This window comes from Balearica regulorum, chromosome 19 (genome assembly GCF_011004875.1).
Source record: "Balearica regulorum gibbericeps isolate bBalReg1 chromosome 19, bBalReg1.pri, whole genome shotgun sequence".
NCBI lineage: Eukaryota > Metazoa > Chordata > Aves > Gruiformes > Gruidae > Balearica > Balearica regulorum.
Genome location: NC_046202.1, coordinates 5,980,157 through 6,005,635, shown reverse-complemented (window position 1 = coordinate 6,005,635; position 25,479 = coordinate 5,980,157). Strand labels below are relative to the sequence as shown.

At 58.3% G+C, this 25,479-nt stretch overlaps 5 protein-coding genes across 10 annotated transcripts; 2 read left to right on the top strand and 3 right to left on the bottom strand.

The window, feature by feature from the left end:
• Positions 1-239: 239 nt before the first annotated feature.
• POLDIP2 (DNA polymerase delta interacting protein 2) lies at positions 240-10,279 on the bottom strand. The gene is made up of 11 exons (XM_075771271.1): positions 10,051-10,279; positions 9,403-9,484; positions 8,608-8,705; positions 7,661-7,757; positions 7,117-7,192; positions 6,396-6,503; positions 6,023-6,159; positions 5,000-5,026; positions 4,689-4,814; positions 4,197-4,276; positions 240-2,659 (listed from the first exon to the last, which is right to left on the bottom strand). Exons 1-11 carry the CDS (start codon positions 10,221-10,223, stop codon positions 2,545-2,547), a joined length of 1,119 nt encoding a protein of 372 aa, XP_075627386.1. The 5' UTR covers positions 10,224-10,279; the 3' UTR covers positions 240-2,544.
• Positions 10,265-13,053, top strand: VMA12 (vacuolar ATPase assembly factor VMA12). Of its 3 annotated transcripts, none has more exons than XM_075771275.1 (6): positions 10,265-10,557; positions 10,634-10,707; positions 10,785-10,874; positions 12,023-12,059; positions 12,363-12,475; positions 12,614-13,053. In XM_075771275.1, the coding sequence occupies exons 1-6, from the start codon at positions 10,386-10,388 to the stop codon at positions 12,707-12,709; spliced, it is 582 nt and encodes a 193-aa protein (XP_075627390.1). In that variant the 5' UTR covers positions 10,265-10,385; the 3' UTR covers positions 12,710-13,053. The 3 variants fall into 3 exon arrangements, with proteins under 3 accessions (XP_075627390.1, XP_075627389.1, XP_075627392.1); XM_075771277.1 differs by having other exon boundaries at positions 10,295-10,557; positions 12,023-12,106; XM_075771274.1 differs by having other exon boundaries at positions 10,291-10,557; positions 12,363-13,053.
• A 123-nt stretch (positions 13,054-13,176) lies between these two features.
• On the bottom strand, positions 13,177-14,567 carry SEBOX (SEBOX homeobox). The gene is given in 3 exon segments (XM_075771280.1): positions 13,177-14,025; positions 14,167-14,335; positions 14,337-14,567. Coding segments are annotated over 3 exon segments (519 nt in total). The 5' UTR covers positions 14,447-14,567; the 3' UTR covers positions 13,177-13,785.
• A 359-nt stretch (positions 14,568-14,926) lies between these two features.
• On the top strand, positions 14,927-20,604 carry KIF12 (kinesin family member 12). Of its 4 annotated transcripts, XM_075771262.1 has the most exons (17): positions 14,927-15,123; positions 15,477-15,542; positions 15,680-15,758; positions 15,839-15,960; positions 16,132-16,207; positions 16,346-16,480; positions 16,569-16,704; positions 16,957-17,048; positions 17,285-17,420; positions 17,521-17,639; positions 17,777-17,881; positions 17,960-18,249; positions 18,424-18,607; positions 18,714-18,797; positions 18,874-18,995; positions 19,122-19,270; positions 19,423-19,608. In XM_075771262.1, exons 1-17 carry the CDS (start codon positions 14,927-14,929, stop codon positions 19,485-19,487), a joined length of 2,157 nt encoding a protein of 718 aa, XP_075627377.1. In that variant the 3' UTR covers positions 19,488-19,608. The 4 variants fall into 4 exon arrangements, with proteins under 4 accessions (XP_075627377.1, XP_075627375.1, XP_075627373.1 ...); XM_075771260.1 differs by having other exon boundaries at positions 18,481-18,607; positions 19,122-20,604; XM_075771258.1 differs by having other exon boundaries at positions 19,122-20,604.
• On the bottom strand, positions 19,651-25,297 carry VTN (vitronectin). The gene is made up of 9 exons (XM_075771270.1): positions 25,028-25,297; positions 23,044-23,193; positions 22,467-22,586; positions 21,855-22,157; positions 21,609-21,748; positions 21,175-21,331; positions 20,878-21,027; positions 20,028-20,300; positions 19,651-19,845 (listed from the first exon to the last, which is right to left on the bottom strand). The coding sequence occupies exons 2-9, from the start codon at positions 23,102-23,104 to the stop codon at positions 19,727-19,729; spliced, it is 1,323 nt and encodes a 440-aa protein (XP_075627385.1). The 5' UTR covers positions 23,105-23,193; positions 25,028-25,297; the 3' UTR covers positions 19,651-19,726.
• Positions 25,298-25,479: the final 182 nt, after the last annotated feature.

Genomic DNA, 25,479 nt, shown 5'->3' with positions numbered 1-25,479 from the left:
GCGCAGAGCCGCGTACGGACTAAGATGGCGGCGGGGGGGGGGGGGGGGCGGCGGAGCCCTGGGACGGGGAAGCACCGCGGCCCTGCCCGAGAGGGAGGAGCGGCGGGCCCGGCCCCCGGGGAGAGGGCGGGAAAGCACCGCTGCGGGGCAGGGGTGAGCCCCAGGGCAAGGAGGGAGGCTGGCGCCCATCAGCACCGCGGGGGGGGGGGGGTGGAAATGAGAGCCAGGAGCAGCAGCCGTTCCTTCAGCGCTTTATTGATTAGTTCTTTGTACAGGTATTTACACAAGAGAGGAAAGCAGCCTGCCCGCCGAGAGAGGGGGCTGGCCCATGCTCTGGAAACAGCCCTGGGGGAAGAAGCAGTTGAGGAAAGGCCCACGCAGAGCCCCAGGCCCCTCACCGGGCACGGCTCTGCCCCGCTCCGCAAAGGCTGGTGGAGGAGAAACAGTCCCACGCTCCCCACGCAGCTCAGCTACCAGCAGCGCTCGTCACCTCCGTTCTTGCCAAGCATTATCCAGCCCAAAACGCCTGCTCCAGGGCCAGAGGCCTCAGCCGTACCCCACCCTGGTGGCACGTCACACCAAACGCCACAGGCGCCTCGCAGCTGCAAAAGCAGAGCCCCTGCGCCCAGGACCGCAGCGTCACTCAGGAATATATAACTCTCTCTGCTTGTTACTGGAAGCACTAGGTCCACAGCACCCCAGAAACACGGGCAGGTGAGCAATAGGGTTAAACATTTACAGAGGCATGGCAATTGCCAGTAAAGCTGAAGTTGGTAACCCAAGGGAGAGGCAGGACTGATCCTGATTGAGCAACTGCATGGGAGGGAAAAAGCAGCTTCCTGCAGGTCGCTGCTTCCTCTGACTGCAAGGGGTCATCCCCCCCTTTTCCTCCTGCAAATAAATCAGCATGACAGTGGCAATGTGGGGTTCTCAGCTGTGGGCTGTTCTTTACAGTTTCTTTTCTAGCTCTAAAAGCAGGCTGGCTGTCTAAACCTTTCAGCTCTAAAAGCATTGCAGATAGAACGTCCTACCTGGCAGGAAGGAAGACACAGAATTAAGAGACCGGTGACAGATAAACAGTGTTTAAGCTGTTTGTCCATCAGCCGAGGTGGCCCACAGCACTGCCACCTGGAGCCAAACGCAAAGAGGCTGCTCAGAGAGGACTTGGAGGAAGAGAGGATAACTAGAATACATCTGAATCAGGGAAACCAACAGTCCTGTGAGCATTATACCTTGTCATTTAAGCAAAACCAAGGAAAAAAAGCACAGTTTGAAACTTTTTCTGCCTAGGGTTCCCATTGCAACTACCTCTGCCACTGCAAGTCTCCCAGGAGCCTGGAAACCCAGAAAGAGCCAGAAGGGTCCCACCACGGAGGCTGACGTCTCTCCAGATCTCTGCAATCCTCAGAGCTGCCAAGAGCCGCTCTGGCTTGTAAAGAGAGTTAACGCCTGATTTGCACTGTGGACTGGGCCCTTCGTGTGTAAAAGCAAAATTCCCTCAAATCCATACATCATAAGCTTACGGGTATTTTGCTGACCTGCACGGTTCTGCGGGGCCCTCCGCACAGACTACCAAAAAAACCCACAAAAAAACCACAACCCGCTGAGCCGAGCAAGCGGGAGCAGAAAGCCAAGCACCACCTCACCGTTATCGACAGCACGGCAGGTTAAAACAAGCTCTTCCTGCCAAAGCAGAAACTACCAAGGAAACGTGGTTACAACCGCAGCGCGAGCGGGGAAATATCCTCCAGCAGTTGTGATGCACATCCCTGCAGTGAGGCAAGCCCTTGCAGGGGGAGGGCCCCCTCTCCTGTACCGTGACAACACACCGCTCTACACACACAAGACACCCTGGCAGCCTGTTCGGCACCACCTGCCAAGCCACACTCCCCACTCCACTTTCTCAGACAAAAGAGGCTTCACATCGCTTCAGCGCGCAGCCCAGACAAGCTGCGCAACGAGGAGTGGGGCTTACGGACTGCCCCGCTGCACGCTGGCTAAATCCCAGAAAGCAGCCGCATTGCAGGAAGGCCAATCTCACATTCCTGCCACCTAAAACATCCTCACTGCTGTTTTCTGAAGCGGCAAGAAGTCTGGGCTGACATTGCTTTGCAAGGGGGGAGGAAACAACAAGGTGGGGCAGGCTGGATGCAAAGCCTAGGCCTTGGTTTATAAAGGAAGACTGGTTGCAACTGGAAGGGCCAGTTTATTAGAGAAACCTCACATTGCAGAGAATTCACAACACATTGGATAGGGTCCAGGCCTGCTGAGGGACCAGTCTTCTGCAGCAGCACACATCTACGTCCCCCAGCTCCAACCCCAGCAGGTGCCACAAAGAGGAGGGTTAACTGTAACACAGCTTATGTTTACAAGCAGCCCGAGAGAGCCAGTATTAAAGTTCAAAAAAGCCTCCCCGTTAGACAACAGTTAAAACAAAAATGGTTTAAAATGTTAAAAAGCTCCGTGTTCTTGGCTGCAGCATAGTGGGGAGGCAAAGGTCTACAACACACACAGGGCTCTGTGGGTCTCGGCACTCAGTCTGCTCTACCAGTGAAGGCCGGAGGGGGGGGTCTTCTCGTCTTTGTTGCTTTCCAGAGAAAAAGGTGGGATTCGGACATCAAAGTGGGAGCCATCAGGCCTCTCAAATCGAAAAGTACCCCTGCAAAATAATGGCAGAGATCATGCTGAGGCCAGGGACAAACACAGCTAGGAATCATCAGCCAGAAGGTAAGACACAAGCTCTTCCATATTCTGCGCAGGGACTGTAGGGCTACATTTGCAAGGCTGGTCTGGCAGCGCATACAACTGCCTGTCAAGAGGACTCCTTTATTGGAAGACTCCTGGGCTGTTTACATCACATCTCTAATATACATTTCCTGAACAAAGATGTCAGGATGGGAGCCTCCAGGAGGTCAGCGCACTCCACGCATCTGTGGCAGTGTTTACCTAACTCCCACCCCACAGGAGACAGAACCATCGGAGCTATTTTTACAAGATTATTACACATAAATTCAGATTTGTATTTCTTGGCGGAAGCTCCGCTGGTTAAGAAGTATGCAACAATACGAAATGCCATCACAGCTATAATTTGGAATAGCTTCTGCTTTGCATTTCAGAAAGGGCATTTCAGAACTGAATCTGCCTGTTGTTGTACAAACAAAGAATTTGTTTACTGCCCTGAACTACAGATGACTGTACTGCAGAACATGACACAGACAAGAGGATTGGGGAGATAAACTACCAGGTTGTCATGACAGAGAGGACACAATTGAACACCAGAAGTCAAGCTGAGCAGCTTCAGAGCTGCAGAACCTTTGTCTCTTCAGGATGCATGCAGAGGGGGAAAAAAAAAAACTACTAAACAAGCTGGTTTTATTCCCCAGGGCAGGCATTCAGGTAATTCAAAATGCTTTAACACGGAAAACAAGGGTATAACCTATAGGCAAAAAGCTGCTCTCTTGCTTTTCCCAACTCAAAGGCAGTTCCAAGGCAGCTTAACTCAAAACACGCAAGCCAGAAAGACCTGTCATACAGAAGGCAAGAGGTGGCTGTGCATTTCTTGTTCACTCAGAGATGACACTAAATGTGCTAACCTATCTGAAATACAAACAGAGGGAAACTGCTTTAACCCTGCGGTACAGGAAGAGAACAACTCCGCTGAGCACCTTCCTACCTGCACTCACAGATGAGAGTATGTGAGCACCAGTTAGACCAAAGGCCTTATCTGGCCTAAACTGGGAATAACCCCACGTGCCAATTCCTTGCGGACACAGAACTGCACAGCTTCACTCAGAGACAGAATCAAAGCCCAGTCCTCTCCAAAGAGAGTCAATATCAGTGCAAACATCCCTGCTGCCTCAGGAAACACCATCACAAAGCCTTGCCTCTTGCACCAAGGACTGCGAGGGACAGAAACCGAGTACAGCAGAAGATGACAGAGAACTGCTTCATGTCTTTTCAAATCCAGTCTAGCACAGACCACAGAGGAGGATAAATTAGAGAATCAACAGATCATCTTATCGCTAACCAGGATACTGCTATAAAGAAGCTCATAAAAATTTTAACTATTAAATATGTCCTGTCCAGTCCACTTCCACCCACCTTTCAGCCATAACTCCAGACTGCAAACTGTGTCCCAGCTCAGCGCTGTGGGGTCCTACATCTAAACCACTACCGCAGTAATAAGTGCTTCTTACCACATGTGACCGCTGGATGCCTGCAGGGAGACGTGACTGCTGTATTGAAATGCCGGCTGTTCTTTGGATAAAACTGGCTCCTGAGAAGACAAGAAGAGACCGCTCTGCCTCAGCAACAGATCTTAACATTTCTCCACCGACAGGCATCAACAGGAAATTCATACAGTGAGAAAAAAAACAGAGATCCACACCTGAGCATCACTACCAATAACACAGCAAACAACTTGCCAGTGAGCAGTGCCAGAATCACGTATTATTCCAGTTTTCTCATTACCAGTCATTTAGGATCATTCTCTAATACTCAGTGTGAAGTTTCAGTTCATGCATACTAACAACAAATGAAAAGCTCATGTGGGTTTTTTTTCACTGCCAGTTTCCTATTCCATCTGTTTCTACTGCCCACTAAGCAATTTACTGGCAAATCAACCCAAAGGACTGAAAGGACTCCAGCAAAGGGCTGCACTTCCCATAAAGAAGCTACACGATGCTTACCCTTCCTACAACGCCGCGGCCCCTGACTGTTTCCAAGGTGCCAGACAAGCTAAATATCCTCCAGTGCCGTTCTCGGAGTTGTACCACTTCACTGTCAAGGTTCTCCAAGCGAATACAGTAGCGCCACTGGACAGAAGAAAGACTGTTATCAGGAACTGGAATCAGCTGCAAACAGTTGATAACCCATAGCCGATACTGGGAAACAGTTGCCAGACAAGGGCTACTCTCCCTCAGAGCTTATCACACAGCAATGATGCCACAGCAAATAAACTCCTTCCCTTTAGCTGCTTGGTGAAACAAAAGGCACTTACCCAGTAGACATGGGAATTCTGGGCTTCCTGTCAAGAGAAACAAAAGACTTTAGCAGCTGCCCTTCGATGCTCAGTGCCAAAACCTCTTCAGCTGTCAGCACAGCACAAGCACAGGGGCTCTCGCACCATGCCAGGCTGACACAGACAACTCACATGAGCACAGAGACAGCTGCTCGCCGAAACAGTCCATCAGTTACCGCCTGGCACTGGCTCTGCTCTAGACATGTAATCATGAGGTGGGAGATTTGCACGGATCTCGTGACTACGGAGGGTTCATCTCCATGTTAATTGCGCACTTTCTACAGATCTAGAAATGCCCGTTTCCTTGCCTTCGGGCACCTGTTTTTCTGACAAGGTTAGGACAAACACCAGTTGGGCTCCACGGATGTTGCAAATCCATACCAAAATGTTCACCTGCTCATCTGGAAATGGAAATCAAACTGCTGCAGTAATTCCCAGCCCTCCCACTCAGAAGTCTATTGGAGCCTCATTATTTCGGATGGTCCACATGAAGTTCTTATGCTATACAGAGCACATGGTTATCAGCTAAATCCAGAAGGCTTGAGCCAAACCCTCTGACATGCATCGGAGCCAGGAAACGGGGCAGACACCCACAGGGCCGGATAACGGACATGTCCATCATTACAGGGCAGATGGCCTCGGTGCCACCTGTTGCACACCTGCCCATCTGTGACTGAGGCAGTAAATGACCATTTCACAAGCCTTCCTAAAAATCTTCCTCAACATCTTGCTAACACTGTTCCGCAGAACAGGACGGTGTATTTCCCATCCTACAAATAACAAGCAAAAGCCAAGTTGCAGGAGCCATCCTCCCAAAATGTATGACTAAACAATTTCATGTTCATACCTCTGCTGAGCAGAATGACAAGAAAATTGCAACTGTGATTAAAACACCATTTCTCCAGTAAGCAGAAGGTACCTTCAGTTAGTAAACTGATCTGAGAAACATGCAAGTTAAACAGATCACAGAACTAACAAGAGTGACATGCAGCACAGACCTACCCTCATGCCCATATAGAATGGGATGACTGTGACACGGATGTTCTCTGTAGTTTCTCGGTGCACATCAGAGAGCTCTAGCCAGGGATGGTTCTTCTCCTGCCATGCACACAGTGTATCCCTTGCCACAAAAGGTGGAACTGTGGGGAGGGAAAGACGAGAGTTTGAGAGAGGTATACCATAACTGGAGAGCTTTCTCCTCAAAGCAACTCCTTTCACGTAGTTACAAAAGTTATTTAAAGGAGGCTTTACTGTAACAAACCACAAACCAGACCAAGATTTTTATACTGTATCCAAGATGTTTGATTCTGGATACTTGTCATATAATACCACAAGTATCTGGCTCTGAAGATTTCCCTCTGAAGCTAGAAATTACCTTTTGTTTGGTCATACATGAGAAACCTCTCAAAGAGCTCATGCTGGATGGGCACTTGATCAGTGGAGCTGTAGGGAAGGATATCTTCATGGCTTACGTAGTCTAAACCTGGAAAAGGAACCCCAAAAGCCATTGAACTTCCCCAGCAAAGAGCAGTTCAGAAGTCTCCTGACAGAAACGGATCACACTAGGTAAGAAGTTAAGAAAAGGATTTTGGCAGCAGCAGCCAAAGCAAGTACCACGAATTGCAAGCAATAATGGAGGAAACAGGCTAGTAATAACCCTTGGCAGCATTCTCCTGTGAGATTTCTCCATGGAATGATTTCTCTGATAAATACACACTGCCTGGGAAACGACTGCACTGTCACAAAAGGACTTTGGGCAGGAAACACATAGGACAAGAAGAGATCTAGCTGTCCTGAATAAAGTAGAATAACCCATATGCAACAGGAGATGCATACGGGATCTACGTCTCGAGAGCTCCAAGCAGGCTTGCCGGTGTTTGATCAGAGTCTGCCCAACTTCCATCTGTCCAAAAGGGCTTCGTCTACTTTAGTTATTCTGTTGTTTCTAGCAGGGCCCTAAACCACAGACAGATCCATTACAGGACTGTCCTGTAGGCACGGCTGCTTCGCTGGCAGAAGTTGACTGTTGGTGACTCTTCGACCTCACCTCACGGCAGTCCCGGTCTCCACAGAGGCTGAAGGTGCATTTTACTCACCTGGGATGGCATAGAGGGCTCTGCTGTCATCGTGATTTGCCAGGAACGTCACTGCTTCTGTCTGCGATCTCTGGGACTGAGAAAAAGGAAGGTTTATGTCTTTCTGCATAGATTGTTGTGGGCCAGTTTCCAGCCACATTTCAGTTTACTGTTGTGGTTTCTGAAGTGTGTAACATTTCCTTTAATTAACCAATTCACCTCAGAACATTCCTCCTTTTAATTTTTCTAGACTAATTCTCCACTCAAACAAGTGAAGAACATTTTCAGTGCTGCAGCCCACATTCATAGTGACCTGTACGCAACCGAGTAGGAATGCCAACAGGATGAGAAAGTGAGTTTGGAAAGGGGAAACATGATCCTGAAAACAGTCATATCACATTCCAGATTATCTTTCTCAGGGAAAATATGATTTGAAGAACAAATTTGTCTTAAAATTCTAAACAAGTTAGCCATCATAGCCATTTTATTTCAGTGCCTGTCCATCTAAAGCATTCGCATAGGAGAAGATATTTGAGTTTCAATACCAAGATTATTGGTTACTTACTATGTGTGGACAATCCCGGGCATCTATTAGCACCTGATAGTAAGTATGCGTTTTGCCCTTGACCTCTTTGGAACCATGGCCTGCCGCATTCTCGCTCCTAAACAGAAAAGCGGAGCACGGAGCTGAAGCGCAGGATGGCAGCAAACTCTTGTTACCAGGACCAAGCACACTCATAAACAATGATTTAAAAAAAAAAAAAAAAATTCACAGTCTGTAATCATTTGATTCCATCCAAATTAAACTCACGTCAGCCACCCAAACGATAGACGAGCTGAGATGACAATCAACAGGGTTTGTCACAGGCACAACAGCTCTGTTTTCAGACACCTCAGAAGTTCCTCCTGCTCAGCCCAGTCTCCTGTTTGGGGTGAGTATTTCTACTGCCCTCTGATTCTCTCTCTGCTTACTCCTCATTCCTTCCCGACTCCAAACGTGCACACTCGCCCGGCACACCTCCAACACAGGCTGGAGCAGGGAAATGGATTGAAGAGGGGAGAGGAGTGAACAGTGATGCAGCCCACAAGGAGGATGCACTTGACCTAGTGGGTTCAAACTGGGGACACAGTTGACAAATCCAACTGACTGGCAACCTACAGAAGCAGCAGCCTGCAACTGTAACACAGGAGCCTAGACCTAACTCAAAAAGCAACACAAGGTGGGGGTTTTTATAACTAAGAATGCCAGGAGCATGGTTTGTTGTTGGTTTGTTTTTTTATTTCCTTCACATACACATACTCATCTTTCATACTTCCATCCTGTCTCTAATTAACACAAAATTAATACTCACAATGTCTCTTCTTTAAGCACCTCTCTTCTAGTTTACATTCATGCAAAACAGACCCATACCATCGTCCTCCTTAAAAAGACTTGTTTACCCCAACCAGGAAACTCACTACAAAATGTGAGCGTAACAGTACAACAACATATAAACCAGAACAAATCCTTACTTTTCTGTGACAGGAGAAGCCACATCTCGATCATAAAGCCTGGCCTGCCAGGGAAACAGGACTATTCCTCGATAGCCAAACACACTGTGAAGAAATAGCTGAAAGGAACAAATAATTGCATTTGAACACACAGCAAGCTTTAATCAGCTTAGATACAACAGAAAACATGAAACCAAAAGCCCTTTTCTGATAGCATATTAAAAAAAAAATAATCAATCTGTTAACTGAGGTAAAACTAGAAACATTTACAAAGACCATAAATGCACGGGATGGGAATAGAGGGAGAATCACCACTGTGCAAACTCACAACAGAAACATAAACAGTCTGGGATGAGAGAAGAAATTCATGTCATCTCTATCCCATAAAAGTGAATGACTAAACCAGTAATAAAGTAATAGAATGGCAGAAGTTCAGAGAGGAGACCAGCGTGGGAGAGACCATTCAGGAATGCAGAAACAGATCTGTGAGTCACAAGCACAGAAATTATGAGTTTAGTTGTTACTTCTCAAATTCATTGATTGTCTGTTTTGCTCCTAGAGAGAGAAAACTCTTAAATAAAACCAGTGGAGTAAATGCCATTGTAGGAACAGTTGTGTCATGCTGCAGATTCTTATCAACTTGCTACTGTCAGATGACTGACAAACTGCAGACACAGCAGAGACAAGGAGCACTGAACTGTGAAACTTCAAGCCTTCCAGCAAAACGCAGCAGCCTCCTCACAGGTAAATCACTCAGCTACCTGATCTCTGTGCAACAAGCCTGCAGAGTCAGCCCCGCTCCCCAGAACCGCTTACCTGACCCGTCTCGTATTTGCCATGCTGCTTTGGTGCCTCAAAAACCCCCACGGTCTCCAGCACTTTGCCCTCTGGACGGTTTCTAGGAGCAGAGGGGTAGTTTGGTGAGTGCGCAGGGGCTGAATCAGGCCCCGGGTCGGGGACACACAGCACCCGAGCCCCAGGCGCTGGCCAGGCATGGTCCCCACTTTGTACCACCCTCAGGTGCCACACACACCACACACACCCCGAGAGCCCCACTACACCCAGTCACCCACCCCGTTCCCTGACCCCCACCTCTTTGCCAGTCTCCCCTTTCTCAACTGCCCTGAACACCCCCTGACCCCCTGCCCAGCTGCCCCTTTACCCCAATTCCCCCCTGCCCCAGCCACCCCAACAGCCCCCCAACTCCCCCCCAACCTCCCCCTCCAATCCCCACATCCACCCTAAACACCCCCTCAAAGCCCCTCACTCCACCTCCCCACCCTCACATACCCCCCTCCGAGCCCCTCTCCCCGCCCCCAAACCCCCCCTCGCAGCCCCCCACCGCCTGCCTTCCCCAAAACCCCGACAGCCTCTCCACAGCCCGTCCCCTCACCCCAACCCTCCCCTCAACACCCCTAAACCGCCCCCGGGGCCCAGCCCCCCCCTCCCCCTCACAGGCCTCACCGCGACGAGAGGTGCCGCCGCGGCGGCAGCAGCAGCGGTGGGAGAACCGCGGCTCCCCCCGCGCCCAGAGGCCGCAGCCCGCGGGCCGGTGGCGGTTCCCAGAGCGGCAGCCCACGGGCCCGGCACCGGCTCAGCGCCGCCGCCACGTACCGCCGCGCCGCGCAGCCCGACATCCCGCGGCCGGGCCGACCCCGCCGCCAGCCCACAATGCACCGCGCGGCTGCCTCCGCCCCCTCCGCTTCCCGGCCGCCCCCGCGGGGCGGGCAGCGCCGCTCTAGCCCGCCGTCCGCGCTCTATGGCGCTCCGTGTCGCCTAGGCGACGGCGGCCGGGCAAAATGGCGTCGGCTGTGCGGGCCGGGCCGCGGCTGCGGCAGGCGGTGGAGGGTGGCGAGCTGGCGGGACTGTCCGCCGGCCTGCGGGCCGAGCTGGAGGCGGCGGTGGCCTCCGAACGCGCCGTGGTGCCTTTCAGTCTGCTGCGGAGGCTGCACGCCGCGCTGCGGGAGGCAGGTAGGCCGCGCCTCCCCTAGCGCGACGGGCCGCGACCGGCCGGGCAGCCCTTAAACCTCCCGCCCCTCACTCGTAGGGTCCCCGCTTTACCTCCACAAGCTCCTGGAAGGCTGCGAGATCGACCTGCCCGAGGTGCCGGTACCGCCGCGGGTAGGTGAAGGCCGGGCACGGGTCGCGGGAGGTGGCGGCCGCCCCCGGCCCTCACAGTGGCTCTGCCCTTCCCCCAGAACCCCGAGCTGGTGGCCCGGCTGGAGCGGATAAAGGCCAAGCTGGCCAACGAGGAGTACCGGCGGATGACCCGCAACATCACCGGCCAGGTGAGGGGTCTACTGCATCGCCTGCTGTCAGGATTCGTTCCTCAAAAGCGTGGCCGTTAGCAACCTGACAGAGATAGCAAAGGAAATTTGCCCCGTAGAGTGAGCGCAGTGCAGAGGGAATGCGGGCAGGGACATGAGGAGTGCATGCTGTAAATGCTCAGGGACAACAGATGTGGTGTTGAGGGCAGAGGTGGGACAGCGTAACCAGGATGGTGAAATAGAAGAGGTGCTGACATCTGGGAACAGCTCACTGGGCCAGAGATCTCAGGTTTTGATCTGGGAGACTCAGAACCTATAGTACGGATTTTACTGGGAGCATCTCTGCTGCCTTTTTCTGAACGGTTACATTTTCATCATGGTTTTAAAATGAGATGATTCATGTCAAGGTAAAAGCTGAAAAAACAGGGTAATATTTGGGCACTGATTCTTTCCGAGGAAGAGGTGAGATCTTTTGGCACGGTGACCATTCGGACAAGCCAGCATCCCTTCCAGCTGACATTCCTCATGATCCCGTCCTGCCTGTCCCTCCTCCACGCTGACGTCCCTGCGCATTTAAGTCCCTGCATGCATCCTCCTGTTGCATTAACTCTTGTGGAAAGACTTGCTTTGCTCTCTGCCAGACTTACCCACTTCATCTATGAACCAGAGTGGTTTTCCAGAGCTGGGTAGTAGTGACAGCAACATTCCTTTCAAACAATGGGGAAGCAGAGGAGTATTCCTTTATCCCTGTGCTCATCACATTCTTCCCTGCCTCCTCCCCAGTATCTGGTGTTTGAAATTGTGTAATCCTGTCCAATTTGACAAAGAGCGTGCAGAGGTTTACAACATTTAGTTCTTGCCAGCTGCGTGAACACGGGTGACAAGGTGAGACCCTTTAGTGTCTCTATTGAAGACAAACCTGCAGCAGAGGACCCACATGCAAGAAAATGCTCACGCTCTGAGAAGTGCTTTGATTAGAAATGATCCTTGAATCAGACCACAAAAGTAAACCCGGAGAAACCCGGGTCCTGTGGAACTGCTGCTCCCCTGCAGCCTGCCCAACCGAACTTCAGAGTCTGAGGGACAGGACAGGGCATTGGTGTTGCTTTTATTATGCAGTTAACGTTAAAATACAACAGATCACAAGTTGTTTTAACCCCTTCTTTTAGGAGACGAACGGAACGTTGGCCGAATTTGGGAGGCAAGGTGAGTGGCTGCCTGTCCTGCTGACGCCTAGCAGCGTGTACCTACAGGTCAGTCACAGGGACCATTGCATCGCTAGCTGTTGACATCAGACAGCCCTTTTAACATGCAAAAGTGTTCTTCCAGTAAAGGGGCAGCCTGTTGGTCATTCTTATAAATATTTCTGGAGGCATAAAGCACACGAATCCTCGAGAACTCCAGCTGAGGCAGCCAGGGGCAGGCTCCGTTATCAGGATTACAGCTTGTCCCCAGCCCTACTCTCCAGCCTTACCTAAAAGCACAATCATCTTTCCCCCTTCTCTCCAGTTCGCTCTGTTAAAGCCGTTGTCATCACCATATTCAACTTCATTATCACCGTGGTGGCCGCCTTCGCCTGCACGTACCTGGGCAGCCAGTACGTCTTCGCGGAGACCGCAGCGGTGAGTGAGCCCGCGGCCCCGGCGCCTGCTTGCGGCACGCTCTGTGCCAGCTGGGCAGGAGCGGCAGACGCGCTCCCTGCCGCGGGCAGCAGCTTGAGGCACACGCAGGGTCACTTATCTCTCGTTCTGTGTCCCCAGCGTGTCCTGTCAGCGGTAATTGTGGCCTCGGTGGTTGGCTTGGCTGAGCTGTATGTAATGGTGCGGACCCTTGAAGGGGACCTTGGGAAACTATAATCGCACGCATCCCCGTGAACTGCAGCCCTCGTGCTGGAGGCTTTTGCCCTCCCCAGGAGTCATTAATTTGGGGCAGGTTTATCTTCTACCATCTGTTTGTACCTGCTCCCGCTACCAGGAGGACTGCTGCATTCCTCAGGGCTCGTCCTTTGCTTCCCGCTCCTTAACGTTCCTGAAACGAATCATGGATTAAAAATCCTGCAGCTACAGAACAGAAGAGGGAACAGCTGCGGACTCTCACCACCCCAGCACAGAGGCGCGTCAGCTCCCACTGTTCCCGCTCTCCTATGAAGTTGCTGTCCTTTTATTTTGGCAATAAATAACATCGTGTGTTTGCAACCTTCTTCCTGCCTGATGAGAGACGTCTGTTGCCATGCAGAACACCGACCTGACATCTAAAAGACACCACAGAGAGCCGTGAATCTTCCCTCTCTCTGCATCCTGCATCCTGCTCTTGCCAAAACCTCCCTTTGCCTGCCCTCGCCGGGGCAGCCAGGGCTGCGTGGCTCTCTGCCTCCCCTGCCAAAGGGTGCTCCGCTTCTCTGGGTAGGGAAGGGAGGCGCCTCAACACAGAGCCCAGGGGCTTCTCGAGTGCCACAGAGCTGAGAACGGAGCCAGCATGGTGCACCCACGGCGGGGAGGGGGTGACGAGGCTGGTGCTGTCGGGCCCTGTGGACCCGGACACCTGCCGGGCGGGCACCCTGCCAGGGCTGGACACGGTGATTAATGCTCTGATGGCAGCTAAGCCCCTCTGCAAACACGCTTTAATATCCGATACGGGGAGATCTGCCGGCACCTGCGAACGTGCCTGCGGATTAGGGGCGGCCGCGCCACAATCATCCGCGGATACGGCCTCAGATTAAGGTATTTTTTTCCAAAAGATTAGTTGGTATTAGGGGGCTGATGGGGAGCTGGCCCCGCCACAGCTGCACCGGCATTTAGGATATTGGATGACATCCTTGGGACCTTTAGGACCAGCAGTAATTCTGCACCCTAATGAAATCGTGGCGCTAAGCTGGGGGGGGTCTCGGTGCCACGGGGGGTCCCCCCGGTGCTGGGAGGGGTCCCCACCGTGGCTATGGCTCGCCCAGGTTGGTGATGGCCGCGCTGTAGATGAGGTCAGAGATGGAGCCCAGCGAGGTGGGGGGGCCCCGAGCGGGGCTGCGGGATCCCGGTGGAGGCAGGGTGGGGGCCGGGCCCAGGGCGGTGTCATCAGGGGGTGCCGCGGGGGGACCCCGCTCCCGGGGCGGTGGCAGCGGCGGCGGCTCCGGTTTGGTGCTGCGGATCCTGCGGGCGCGGCGGTTCTGGAACCAGACCTGGGCCGGGCGGGGGAGGACACGACCGTGAGACACCGGCGGTGGCCCGACGGGGCGGCCCCGCGGAGGAGCGAGGTCCCGGCCCCGGGAGGAAGGGACGGAGGGTGGCGGCGGGGGGGGGGGGGTCTCGTCCGCGCTCACCTGGATCTTGGCCTCGGGCAGCTGGGTGAGCTCGGCCAGGCGCTCCCGGGTGGCGATGTCCGGGTAGGGCACGGCGGCGAAGGCCCGCTCCAGCTCCGACAGCTGCCCCTGGCTGAAGGTGGTCCGCCGCCGCTTCCGCGGCCCCCCCGGACAGGGGCAGGGACACGGCCCCGGGGCGCGGCCCCCCCCCCGCCGCCCTCCCGCCGCCCGGCCCGCCCGCCCCGTCGGGGAAGCGGAGCAGCGGCTGGGGGGCACGGGAGGTGTCCGGGGCCGCGCTCATCCTGCCCGGCTCCCCCCGGCCCCGCCGCCGCCCTGGCTTTTATCCCCACCGGGCCCCCCCCGGCGGGCTGGGACCGCCCCGAGCGGGCGGTGCTGCCCCCCCCAGCCCTTCCTCGGCGGCTCCCGGGTCGGTCCCGGCTCCGCGCCCCCCGACGGCAGCGCCCCGACAGTCCCGGCTGCCTCGGGGCCGGTGTCCCCCAGGGACCAGTAACCCCAACAGCTGTCCATACTGGTCTCCCCCACTCCCCCCCCCCTCCCTCCCCCCGCCGTCGGGGCACGGTGGGGCCCGTGAGAATCCCAGGGCTCAGAGCCGGCTTGGGGGGTTCAGTGACGGTGGGTCGGAGACCCCCAGCTAATGCCGGAGTCTGGGGTCCCCTGCACCCCCCTCTGCAGCTCCCAGGGCCGAGGTATCACCGCCTGCCCCCCCCGCCTCACCCCCTGCTGTGCTGCGGCCGCTCTTCCGCGGGGCTGGCACCGGTCAATGTTTAACCGCAGCGGTGGTACCTGTTCCGCGGGGCAGCCGGGGCTGGCTGGCGGTGGCTCCCACCGGGACCAGCCGGGCGTTGCGGGTACCCTGAGCGAGGGGTGCTGGGGGGCGATGGAGTCAGAGAGGGAGCGGGGCTGGGAGCCCCAGATGGGCACACGGCCGAAAACATTCCCACGGGGCCAGGAGAGACCGTAAGTCAGTGGGGAGCTGGAGGGGACGGAGGCCACCCCGTCCTGGAGCAGGCAGGGCCTGGGCAGAGACCGCTGCCAGCCCTACCCGGCCGATACAGCCACCTGGGCAGCTGGCGGGGGGCTGGCACCCCAGAAAGGCTGGGGGGGGACACAGAGCGGTCCCTCTGCAGGGACACGGGGGGGATGTTGCACTCTGTCCCCTGCCAGGCCCCAGGGCACAGTGGAGATGGGGGGGGGGGTTGGTGCGAGCACGGTGTGATCGTGGGCCCCTCTGCGCTGGCTCCTGGGGTGCCTGCAGGCAGGTCCCCTAGCTGGGGGGCACCCGTCACCCCACTGCCCTCTGTTTCCCAAAGAAACCCTGGAGAGGAGCGGGAGGGCCCCGTGGTGGGCAGAGAGACGCGCCTGAGAGTTGTGCTGAGGTAAGTGGGGGGCACAAAGGCTCGGGGACATGGTGGGGACCAGTATCACTCCTGCCCGGGGCAGGGGCACAGTGGGGCTCCCCAGGGTCCTCATGCAGCAACATCTCTGTGTCCCCATATCCCCCTCCCACCATTAGGGTCCGGCCACTGACTTGCACGGAGACACGTCGAGGTGACCGGCAGGTTGTGCACAGCCTCAGCGATGGCACCATCCACGTAAGTGCCACCTCCCCACGGAGGTTCGGGGGGGGGGGGGTCTGCTGCTCCCCCTGAGCTGCCGCTGTCCCCACTGCCAGGTAAGCGCAGCCAGGCACGATGCCATCTTCGGGTTCAGCGCCGTGTTCGACGCAAGCGCCTCACAGGAGGCCGTGTTTGAAGGCAGCGGGATGCGGCAGCTGGTGGAGCTGGCGATAGATGGGTAAGTCTCGGCGAGCCCCCCACGGACCCCAGCCCTCCAGCTCACCCTGCGCCCGCTGCGCTGCACCAGTCCAGGCCTCGCCGGCAGGTCTGCATTGCGGGGGCCGTGCCAGGAGGTGGCATCGCTGTGCCACCACCTGGGGCCATGCCTGAGGCTCAGCATCTTCCTCAGCTTCTCCTGCACTGTCTTTGCCTTTGGGCAGACCGGCTCAGGGAAGACCTACACCCTGATGGGACCCCTCACCCAGGTATCACGCCATCCCCTCCTCCTGATCTGATCACGGTGGTGGGATGGGCTCTTCTCACCTGGTCATGGGCACCAGGGTGGTGGGAGCAGGTGGGTGCCTGATGAGATGTGACCGCTCACCCCTCTGGTGCCTCCGCAGAGCGAGACCCAGGCAGTGTCCCCGGCTCTGCTGGGGTTGATGCAGAGGTCCTTCGCTTGCCTCCTGGAGCAGAGCCGGAGCTGCGGCTCTGACCTGGCTCTCAGTGCCTCCTACCTGGAGATCTACAACGAGCAGGTAAGTGCCTGCCTGGCCATCCAGCCTGGCCCCACAGGCATCCCATGCTCCTGCTCCCCCACTGCCTCCTCTCCACCATCCCCCCCAGGTCCGGGACCTGTTGAGCCCAGGGCCACCGTGCGCCCTGCCCCTGAGATGGAGCAAAACCCATGGCTTCTACGTGGAGAACCAGCTCAGCGTGGACTTCGAGAGCCTGGAGGCCATCGCTGACCTGCTCCTGCAAGGTGCTGAGCCGCAGGCACAGGGCTGGGGCCATGCAGGGCCATGGCCAGGAGGTGCCGGACCTGGCGTGGGGGTTCTCAGCCCCCACAGAGCTGTCCCCAGGACTGGTGGGGCTCCGATGGCAGCCAAGAGGGGCAGCTCCCCATCCTGCTGCAGAGCCCAGGCAGGCTTGTGTCTAGCAGGGGCTGGGCAGTGGGTACTGTACCGGGGCATGGGGTGTCATGCCCTCCTGCAGCTCTCAACCCCCCCGGCAGGATCCCAGAGGAGACGGACCTCGGCACACGCCCTCAACAGGCACTCGAGCCGCAGCCATGCTCTTCTGACCATCCATGTCCGCAGCCGGGCTGTGAGTGTGCGTCCTGCTCCGGGCATATGGGGGAGATTTGGGCGGGGGGGGGGGGCAGGGCTTTTTGTGAGGGTGCAGATAGCTCTGGGGTGGGGAGGGTCATGTTCTCCCCAAGGATGTGTTAGTGGGGCTGGGGCAAGCAGCAGGGAGCCAGATCCCAGACCCAGGGGCTGGGTGGGCCAGGGGGAAGGGGTGAGAGGGGCCAGAGCATCACCCCCCCAATGTGGGTCCCCCAGCCTAGCACCTGCCCCAGCAAGCAGGGCACGCTGTGCTTCGTGGACCTGGCCGGCAGCGAGCGGGTGAAGGAGACCGGCTCCAAAGGGGAGCTCTCCGTCGAGGCCAACAACATCAACCGCAGCCTTCTGGCACTGGGTAAATGCCGGGGGACACCCCACACCCACCCACCATGGGAGCACGAGCTGCTGGTCCCCATCAGAGCCTGTTGCACCCTCTGCGGCTCGTCCTCCGGCAGGACACTGCATCTCTCTGTTGGCCAAACCTGGAGGGAAGCGGACGCACATCCCCTACCGGGACAGCAAGCTCACCCGGCTGTTGGCCCGCTCCCTGGGTGGCTCGGGCATCACCCTGATGGTACGTGCATGGAGGAGGCTGGGCAGGGGTACACAGAGCTGTGGGGGGCCGGGGCTCCTGCCTGTGGAGTGGAAGGCTGGAGGGGGACGGGTGACCCCCTGGCTGGCAGCTCACCTGCAGTTCTTTCTTGTTGGCAGGTTGCCTGCATCTCCCCGTCCTCGCGCTGCCTCTCAGAGACGCTGAGCACACTGCACTACGCCAGCCAGGCCCGGAGGGTCACCACCAGGCCCCTGGCCAACAGGGTACGGCAGGCAGGGCTGTGGGCAGGATGCTCTGCCCCGCTGCCGGGACCCCTCTGAGCCACCCCCTCATGCTCCCAGGTGTCCCGGGAGAAGCTGCTGCAAACCTTGGAGGAAGAAATCCAGGCTCTGCAGCTGGAAAACCTCTCCCTGCGCCAGCAGCTGTGCCTGCCCAGGGTGCCGATGAGGAGCACGGAGGTCCCGGGGACCCCCCTGAGAGCTGGGGCATGGCCAGGCTGGGGAGGCAGGTACGGTCCTGCAGGGCTGTGTCACTCCGCTCTTGAAGGGCGGCTCCCATTGGAGGGAGCCCCAGCCTGGCCCAGCCTCTACAGCCTCCTGCGGGACTTCGTGGTTGAGAACGAGCGGCTGAGGTATGGGGGGCACACGCGGGACCCACGCGCAAGGGCTCAAGGGGCTGGCAGGGCAGCCAGAGCCCCCGGCCGGGCAGCACCCTGTGTCAGCCACCCTCTCCAGGGGTTGGGCAGGGCTCAGAGGTTTGCCGGAGACTGCCGATGCCCTGCCCTGCTCCCTCGCTGCCCCCCCAGGCAGCCCCGGCTGTCCCCAGACCCCAGCAGTGATGTCCCAGCTGGCCCATCCTTCAGAGCCACCCGCAGCTCCTGTGACAGCCAGCCCCCGCTCCGGAGTGCCCGCACCCCCCGTGCCCCCCCTGGCCACCCTGCGAGGCCCCGGCAGCCCGACGCGACACCCACCTCCGGCCCCCGGCTGCCGGTAAGCGTGGGGGGGGGGGGTCCCCGGGCGTCCTTATGCGGAGCTGTGCCCACGGCAGGGTGAGGGTGTACAACCCACCCACCCGCTGCTCTCTTTTGCCTCACAGAAGCTGCCTCCCACCTCTGGCCACCCCGACTGCCTGGGGTGCCCCCAGTGCTGCCCTGGGCCAGCTGATGCCATCGTGTCCCAGGTATGGCCCCGAGGGTCACTTTGGAGGAGGGTGGCACAGGGTGGCACAGCAGCCTGACCGCTCTGCTCACCCCCAGGCGCTGCCAGGGCCCCCCATGCCACAGCCAGTCCCCGTCGAGGGAAGCACTGGCGTCGTGCCGCCCGGCCAGGACATGGCTCTGCCCGGCTCCCGTCACCGCCAGCCGCAGCAGGGGAAGCGGTGAGAGCCGGGGCCTGCGGCCACTCCACCCCCCCCCACCCCGGGCATCAGCTGCAGCTGAGGAAGCCCCTTGGGTTATGGGGGGCGATAGGGCAGCGGGTCGGGGTTGTTCATGTGTCCTCACAGCAGGAGCCGGGGCAGGAGCAGGAGCCTGTCTCAGCGGCATCCGCTCCCACGGGAGAGCCGGGAGCTGCCAGGCACCGAGCGCTGGCCCAGCCCCAAGGGAAGAGTCATCCCTTCGGCACCACCATGGCCAGGACTGCCAGAGCCGAGAGGTGAGCAGGGTGACGGGGGGAGGCCAGGTGGTGCCTCAGATGGGGTCTGTCGGGGTTGGGCACCCATCCTGAGCCCAGCCGATCACGCATGGGGCTGTGGACCTGTTCCCGGGGGTGCTGGAGACCTGACCCTGCTCGCTCCCGGCTGGCAGCCGCCAGCACTGTCCCTCTCCTCCAGTGGGAAGAGATACCGGACTGGCTGGCGGAGCAGATCTGAGCAGCCACAGCCGCGCCGTGGACGGGGCCAGCAGCAGGGATCTGGCACAGCCCACACGGTTATTAGACCTGGGGGGACGACCACAGCCCCCGGGGGCGTTGTGATCTCAGACTACAAGGACCAGACGGACCACGGGACAGATGGACGGAAGGACAGACGGCTCTCCAGCCTGCACGGCACTCACAGTTTATTTCTCTCTAGCTAGGGGATGTGCTGCCGAGCGGCTCTGCGGGGCCCTCTCAGGTGCTGTCCTCCCCGGGCTGCGGGCAGTCCAGCCAGTACTGGGCGATGGAGCGCGGGTAGCGGGGCTGCACCAGGTCTACACGCTTGGTGCGCAGGTTCACGCGGTAGTACTTGTCTGGGAGGAGGAGGAGATGGTTGTCAGGACAGCCCGTGGGGCTGCCAGCCCTCGCTGCCAACCCTGGGCACCTTCCCACCACATCCTGGAGCTCAGGGACGTCGCGGAGTGAGAGGAGGTCTCCCCTGGCCCCAGCAGCCCTGGTCCTGCATCCCTCCCAGATCCTGCCACCCCAGACTCACCTCCTACAAAGAAGTAGACGCTCTGGAGGGTCTCGCACTGGGAGCCCGACAGCCAGTCGCTTTCAATGCCGGCGGAGTCAGAGTCATTTTGCAGCCAGCTCCAGAAACCAAAATTCAGTGACCGGTGGCTCTTGTACCTCTTGCGCTGGCGGCGAGATTTCCTCCTCCGGGGCTGCTGGGAGGCCACGTAGATCCTGCCGGCCATGGCGGCGTCCACCCGGCTGGGCACCCCCCGCCAGTCTTTGCTGATGTACCGCGGGCTGCTCGCCCCGGCTGGCAAAGAGGCAGAGGGCGAGTGAGAAGAGCAGCAACGTACGGGGGGTGAGCCCAGCCCCACAGGCAGCCCCCAGCACCTGCTCCGAGCCCCACAGGGATGCTCCAAAGGATCCCAGCCCGGACAGGACGTGTGACGGGGACATGGGTCAGGCAGAGCCCAGAGCAGCCCCTCGCCCCACACTTGGCTGGGATCAGCCCTGTGCTGCTGAGACCCCTTCTCCTCCTTTCCATCTTTCATTTTTCTTGCCCAGGGCTGGGGTTTTCCTATGGCATCTCCAGTGGGAATAAACAGTCCCCAGCAGCGGTGCTGTGGTGCAAGATGGCTGGTGACGGGCTCGGTAGCGCGGGGCAAAAGGGCTGCAGAGGGTGGGATCTGGGATGCTGTGGGAGATGCAGCTGTGGCCTGGGGGGGTTCCTGTACACAGCCTGGGCTCCTGCTCAGCACAGCGGCTCATCCAGCCTGCATCCAGGCATCGGTCCCTCCCCGCTGGGTGCCTGCACCCCTCGCACCCCATCAGTGTGGGCTATATTGGCACCCACTGGCCCTTTCCCCCGGGGCTGGCTCAGCCCTTACTCATCCTGCCGCCGAAGAGGGTCTGGAAGATGTCCTCCCAGCTGTCGCGGTTCATGAAGGCGTAGTGGTTGAACACGGCCGAGGGGGAGGACTTCTCGCATTCGGCCTGCGTGGGCTGGTGGGCGAAGTCGTAGGACCAGTAGTACTTCTCTAGGAGAGGACGCACAGGGCATTAGCAGGGCAGACGCGCTGGACGGGGACCAGCGGCTAGAGGCAGGGAGGTGCCCGGACGCCATGTCCTGCTTGTGGCCACCGGCACCAGGCTCTGCCCAGGAACAGGGGGGCTGCACCCCTTACCCTTGAAGAAATAGACTCTCTCGTTGCCATGGTAGCTGTGCGCGGGGAGGGCGAAGGCTGCGTCAATGTTGTTCGGGATGCCTTCGAAGCCCTCGGAGATGTTGCGTGGGTACCCAGGGTCCAGGGCTCCATCATCAAAGCGCCAGTACTGGCTGCCCTGGGGGGTGTGGGACAGAAGGGGGGGGGGGTCAGGGGGCTGGGTGCAGCATCCCCAAGTTGGGGATCTGCCATGGGGAGCACACAGATGCTGGGAAGCCCCGTGGTGAGGCTGTGGCTGTCTGGGGCCCCGGACAGCTGCAGGGATTTGGGGGGTATCTGGCAGCCACCGTGTCTGTGCGTGCATGGAAGGGGACAGGGTGGGGACGGCGTGGGTTGGGGGGCTGTGCCGGCCCCCCCAGGAGCACCCCCAGCCCTACAGCCAGGCTCCTGCCCACCTTGAACAGGTAAGTCTTGCCCTGGCAGTTGATGCGTGTGAAGGCTGCATCGATGGGGCCCTCAATGCCCCAGACATCGCTGATGAGCTTGGGGTAGCCGGGCCGCACGCTTGTCTTGTCCAGCTCATAGAAGTACTTCCCTGGGGAGAGAGGGGAGGTGGGAGCAGCAGGAGGGACCGCAGCCACTGGCACAGGGTGATGGTGCGGCAGCATGTCCCTGGGGCCCGGGAAACATCCCCGAGGTACCTCGGAAAGCGTAAAGGGAACCGTTCTTCAGGTCGGTGAAGGCATCAAAAGGTTTCCCGCTGCACAGCTCCTCGGGCTCCTCCACGGGGTCCCGCCCCTCGAACTCATCCAGCGTGGTGCTGGGCACCTCTGTCACCGGCTCCTCAGGGCCCGGCTTGTTGTCCAGCGTGGGCTCCGGTGGCGCCAGGGACGTGGGCAGTTCTGTGGGGGCCGCCTGGGGGGCCTCCACCGTGCTGAAGTCAACGGTGAGGTTGTAATCGAGGTAGTCGTCCTCTGGCAAGGCGAACACGTCTCCCCGGGTCACTGCGGGAGGGAGCAGGTTGGTCCCTGGGCGTCTCCAGCTGGGTCTGGGTGCGGGAGCCGCTTGCCCCCAGGCAATACGGATTTGCACGGACCCCCGGGGATGCACGCTGCAAGCAGTGGTCAGCTGTGCGCCGACCCCCCCATCCCCACGGTGCTGCAGCACCTTGAGCACCAATTCCTGGCACTGAAGTCATCCTGCAGACATGGGTGGGTGCAGACCTGACCCCTCTGAGAGCCCGTAGTGTTGGGCACCCAAGGCCACCCCAGCAGCCCCTGCCCCGGCTGGGAGGGTGGCCACGGGGCCGGTACCTTTGGCTTTGCAGACAGTGGAGTAGTCGCTGCAGCAGCTCTGGTAGTACAGGCAGAGGGTGTCACACTGGCACTTGTGCCGCGCATCGAAGCCATCATCGCAGCGGCCCACGCAGGAGTCTGCAAAAGCCGACGGTCAGCATAGGAGGAGTAACGTGGGGTGGGCAGCAGGGCTGGTGCCTCCCCCCCCACACCAGCCCTGGGGGTGAAAGCAAGCGTGGGCATGTCCCAGATGGGGGGACCCCACCTCTCCGTGGGTACCCTCATCCCTGGGGGTTACAGCAGCACCTGTCCCCGCTCCCACCCAGGTCCCACTGGGATGGGAGCCACAGACCAGGCTGTGCTGGGGTCCCAGCTCCACGCTGGCAGTCCAGCTGTAGGGTGGTGGAGGCTTTGCCCAGGACACCACCAACACCCCTGTGCTACCTGCTTGCCTTCTCCCCATGTAACGAAGATGGCCAGTGGCCCTGGTCCCCCTCTCACCCTGCCTGTGCTCCCCAGGAGCCTCACTCACTCCATCCCCACCCTGCCTGCAAGCGGGAGACATCCGGCACGGAGCTTGTGGGCTCCAGCTCACCTTCAGCGGCACGGGCAGTGGCGAGCAGGGCCAGCACGAGGGCCGGGAAGAGCAGCCTCATCCTGGGCGGCCAGGAGCGCAGCCCTCCTGCGACTGTGTGGGCTGGAGCGCGGCTGCGGCCGGGGCCCTGGCATCCACTGTTTGCTCAGCCTGCCCCAGCGGGAGAAAACAAACAGGCCAAGGTCAGAGCAGGGGAAAAGGGGCAGAGACGCTCTCCCACCCAGCATCCCCCGCAGTCTGTATTGAGCCGGATGCGTTTGGGGGGGGACAGAGCTCCCCACGCACGCAGGCAGCTCCGAGAGCTGCTGGCTGCAGTTTTGCTGCCAGCGCCGTCCCAGCTGCAGGCTGGGCACCGGTTCCGAGAGTAGGGGGGGGCAGCAGGCCAGAGCCAGGAACCAGTTTTGAGGTCCTGCCACACTTATTTCATAGCAAACTTCATGGTTTTAATGCTCCCAGCCTCCGTCTCAAGGGGAGGCTGTTTCCCAGTCTGGTGTTGGCAAGACAAAAACCCTAACAAGACAGGATGGGAGGAGCGATGCTCAGAGGGCAAAGGGAAAAGCCCTGGGCTTATGTTTGCCCAAAATGTCTCCATTTTGGAAGACTTGCTCTTGGGATTTCAGCTTTCTCAACACCAACAAGGCTGGGAGCAGGCCTGGGGAACCCCAAGTCATGGCAGCTGGGGATGGGGCAGGTGCCACCTTCGTGCACGGGGACCAAGGGCCAGAGGTGAGCGGCCGGGAGGGAGCGAGGGAGAGCGGGAGCTCTGCACTTTCACTGCAGTAGGCAAACAAAAGCCTGTGTATTTTGCTCCCATCGTTCCCTTTCTGACCAATCTTTTCAGTTACTAATTAATGTCAACTCAGCTCTTTTAGCAGCTCCTGATAACTCCAGTATGTTTATTTAATCAGGGGCAAGGAGCAAACGCACATGAGGCTACAGAGATACTGTCTCTGGCCACCTCCGCTGCTGCGGCACTGCTGGGGCAGGAGCTCCGCGGGGTCCATCCCGGCCCCGGGGCAAGAGCGGTGCAGCTCTGGGCTTTAATAAGTGATGGAAGATTTCAGGAGAGAAGAACCTGAGCAGGGTGCCTGCTTCTCCAGGGGGCTGACCTCTGCCAGCTCGGACGCAGGCAGTTCCTGGCATCAGCTGCTCTCACCCTTGCTGGAAAGGGCTTTGATTTGGTGTTGAGAAAGGCATTTCCACCTGAACAGTCCTGGTGAGCCAAGGGCAGCCACCAGTCATGGGCTGTTGGGGCAGGATTTCTCCTGATGCCAGGTCACCCCCCTCCTTGCCCCCCTGGCCTCTGCCATGGCAGGGCTGGCATCATCCCTGGGTGCAAGCACCAGCCCAGCGTTGCACTAAAGCTTCATCCCATCCCTGTTGAATCGAGCCTGGGGGACAAGCGCCCTGAGAGGGCACAGGCCTGCGGGAAGGCTGGGGAGGGAGAAGGGCTGGGCAATGTCTGAGCTGCTTTCGCTGATCGGCTGAGACAAAGCTCCCTCCTGCTGCTCCAGGTCCTCAACCACCAACAAACACAGACCTGCAAAGCATCATCGAGCCCTTCCCCGGCTGCCGTGCTCAAAACATGGCAGGAGGAGACCTCAGGGGAGGGCTGGTTTGGGTAACGGGGCCCTGGGGAGTCCTTGCAGCTGAGGGCTGAGTAAAGCCAGCGAGGAGAGCTCAGGCGATGGGGCTGATCCCCCAGGCAAGGCTGGGAATCCCTGCCATTCCCAGACCCCGGGCTGCTGGTGCAGGAAATCCCCCTCAAAAAGCAAAGCGGAGAAAAACTAAATCAGAGCAAAACTCAGCTCCCTGGGCTTGTCAGGACAAGCCTAAGGGAATGGTTTGAATTCTGCCCACCCCACCCCACCCAGCCCCCCAAGCAACAGCCTACTCCGAGGGAGCAAACCCCTCTGCTGTGCTGCACTACAACAGCCCATATTGTTACCCCTGGTTAGTAATAATTTATCAGGAAAATCCTTACTGGTTCTGTGCTGAGCCTCTCCCGCAGTACCGTGCCGCTTGGGTCGCTTTGTTTACTGTCCTTCACCGCCAGCTAATATCCCTTTTCTCTGTCTGTCCCTGCGTAGCGGATTCAGAGAGGATTAAAAGCGACTCTGTGGCATCAAAACATCAACTTGAATTTAAGTCTCAGTCTGAGCTGGCAACAACCTGGTTTTAGAGCCAAGGATTTAAGCTGCTCCTCCCAACACAGGCGAGAAAAGTGTCCAAAGCATTTCTGCCCTGAGCACGTCTGGCCTGGAAAAAAGAAAAATAAAAGGGACCCAGCCTCCCTCTGCTCTTTCTTTTATCATGCAAATCCCGAGCCCATCCAGAAGAGCTGCTCTGAATTTCCACCACGCAAAGGCAGCTATTTACACGCACACCCCCCGCACGGATACCAAACGGGTTCAAAACGCAGTGCCGGGATGGCCA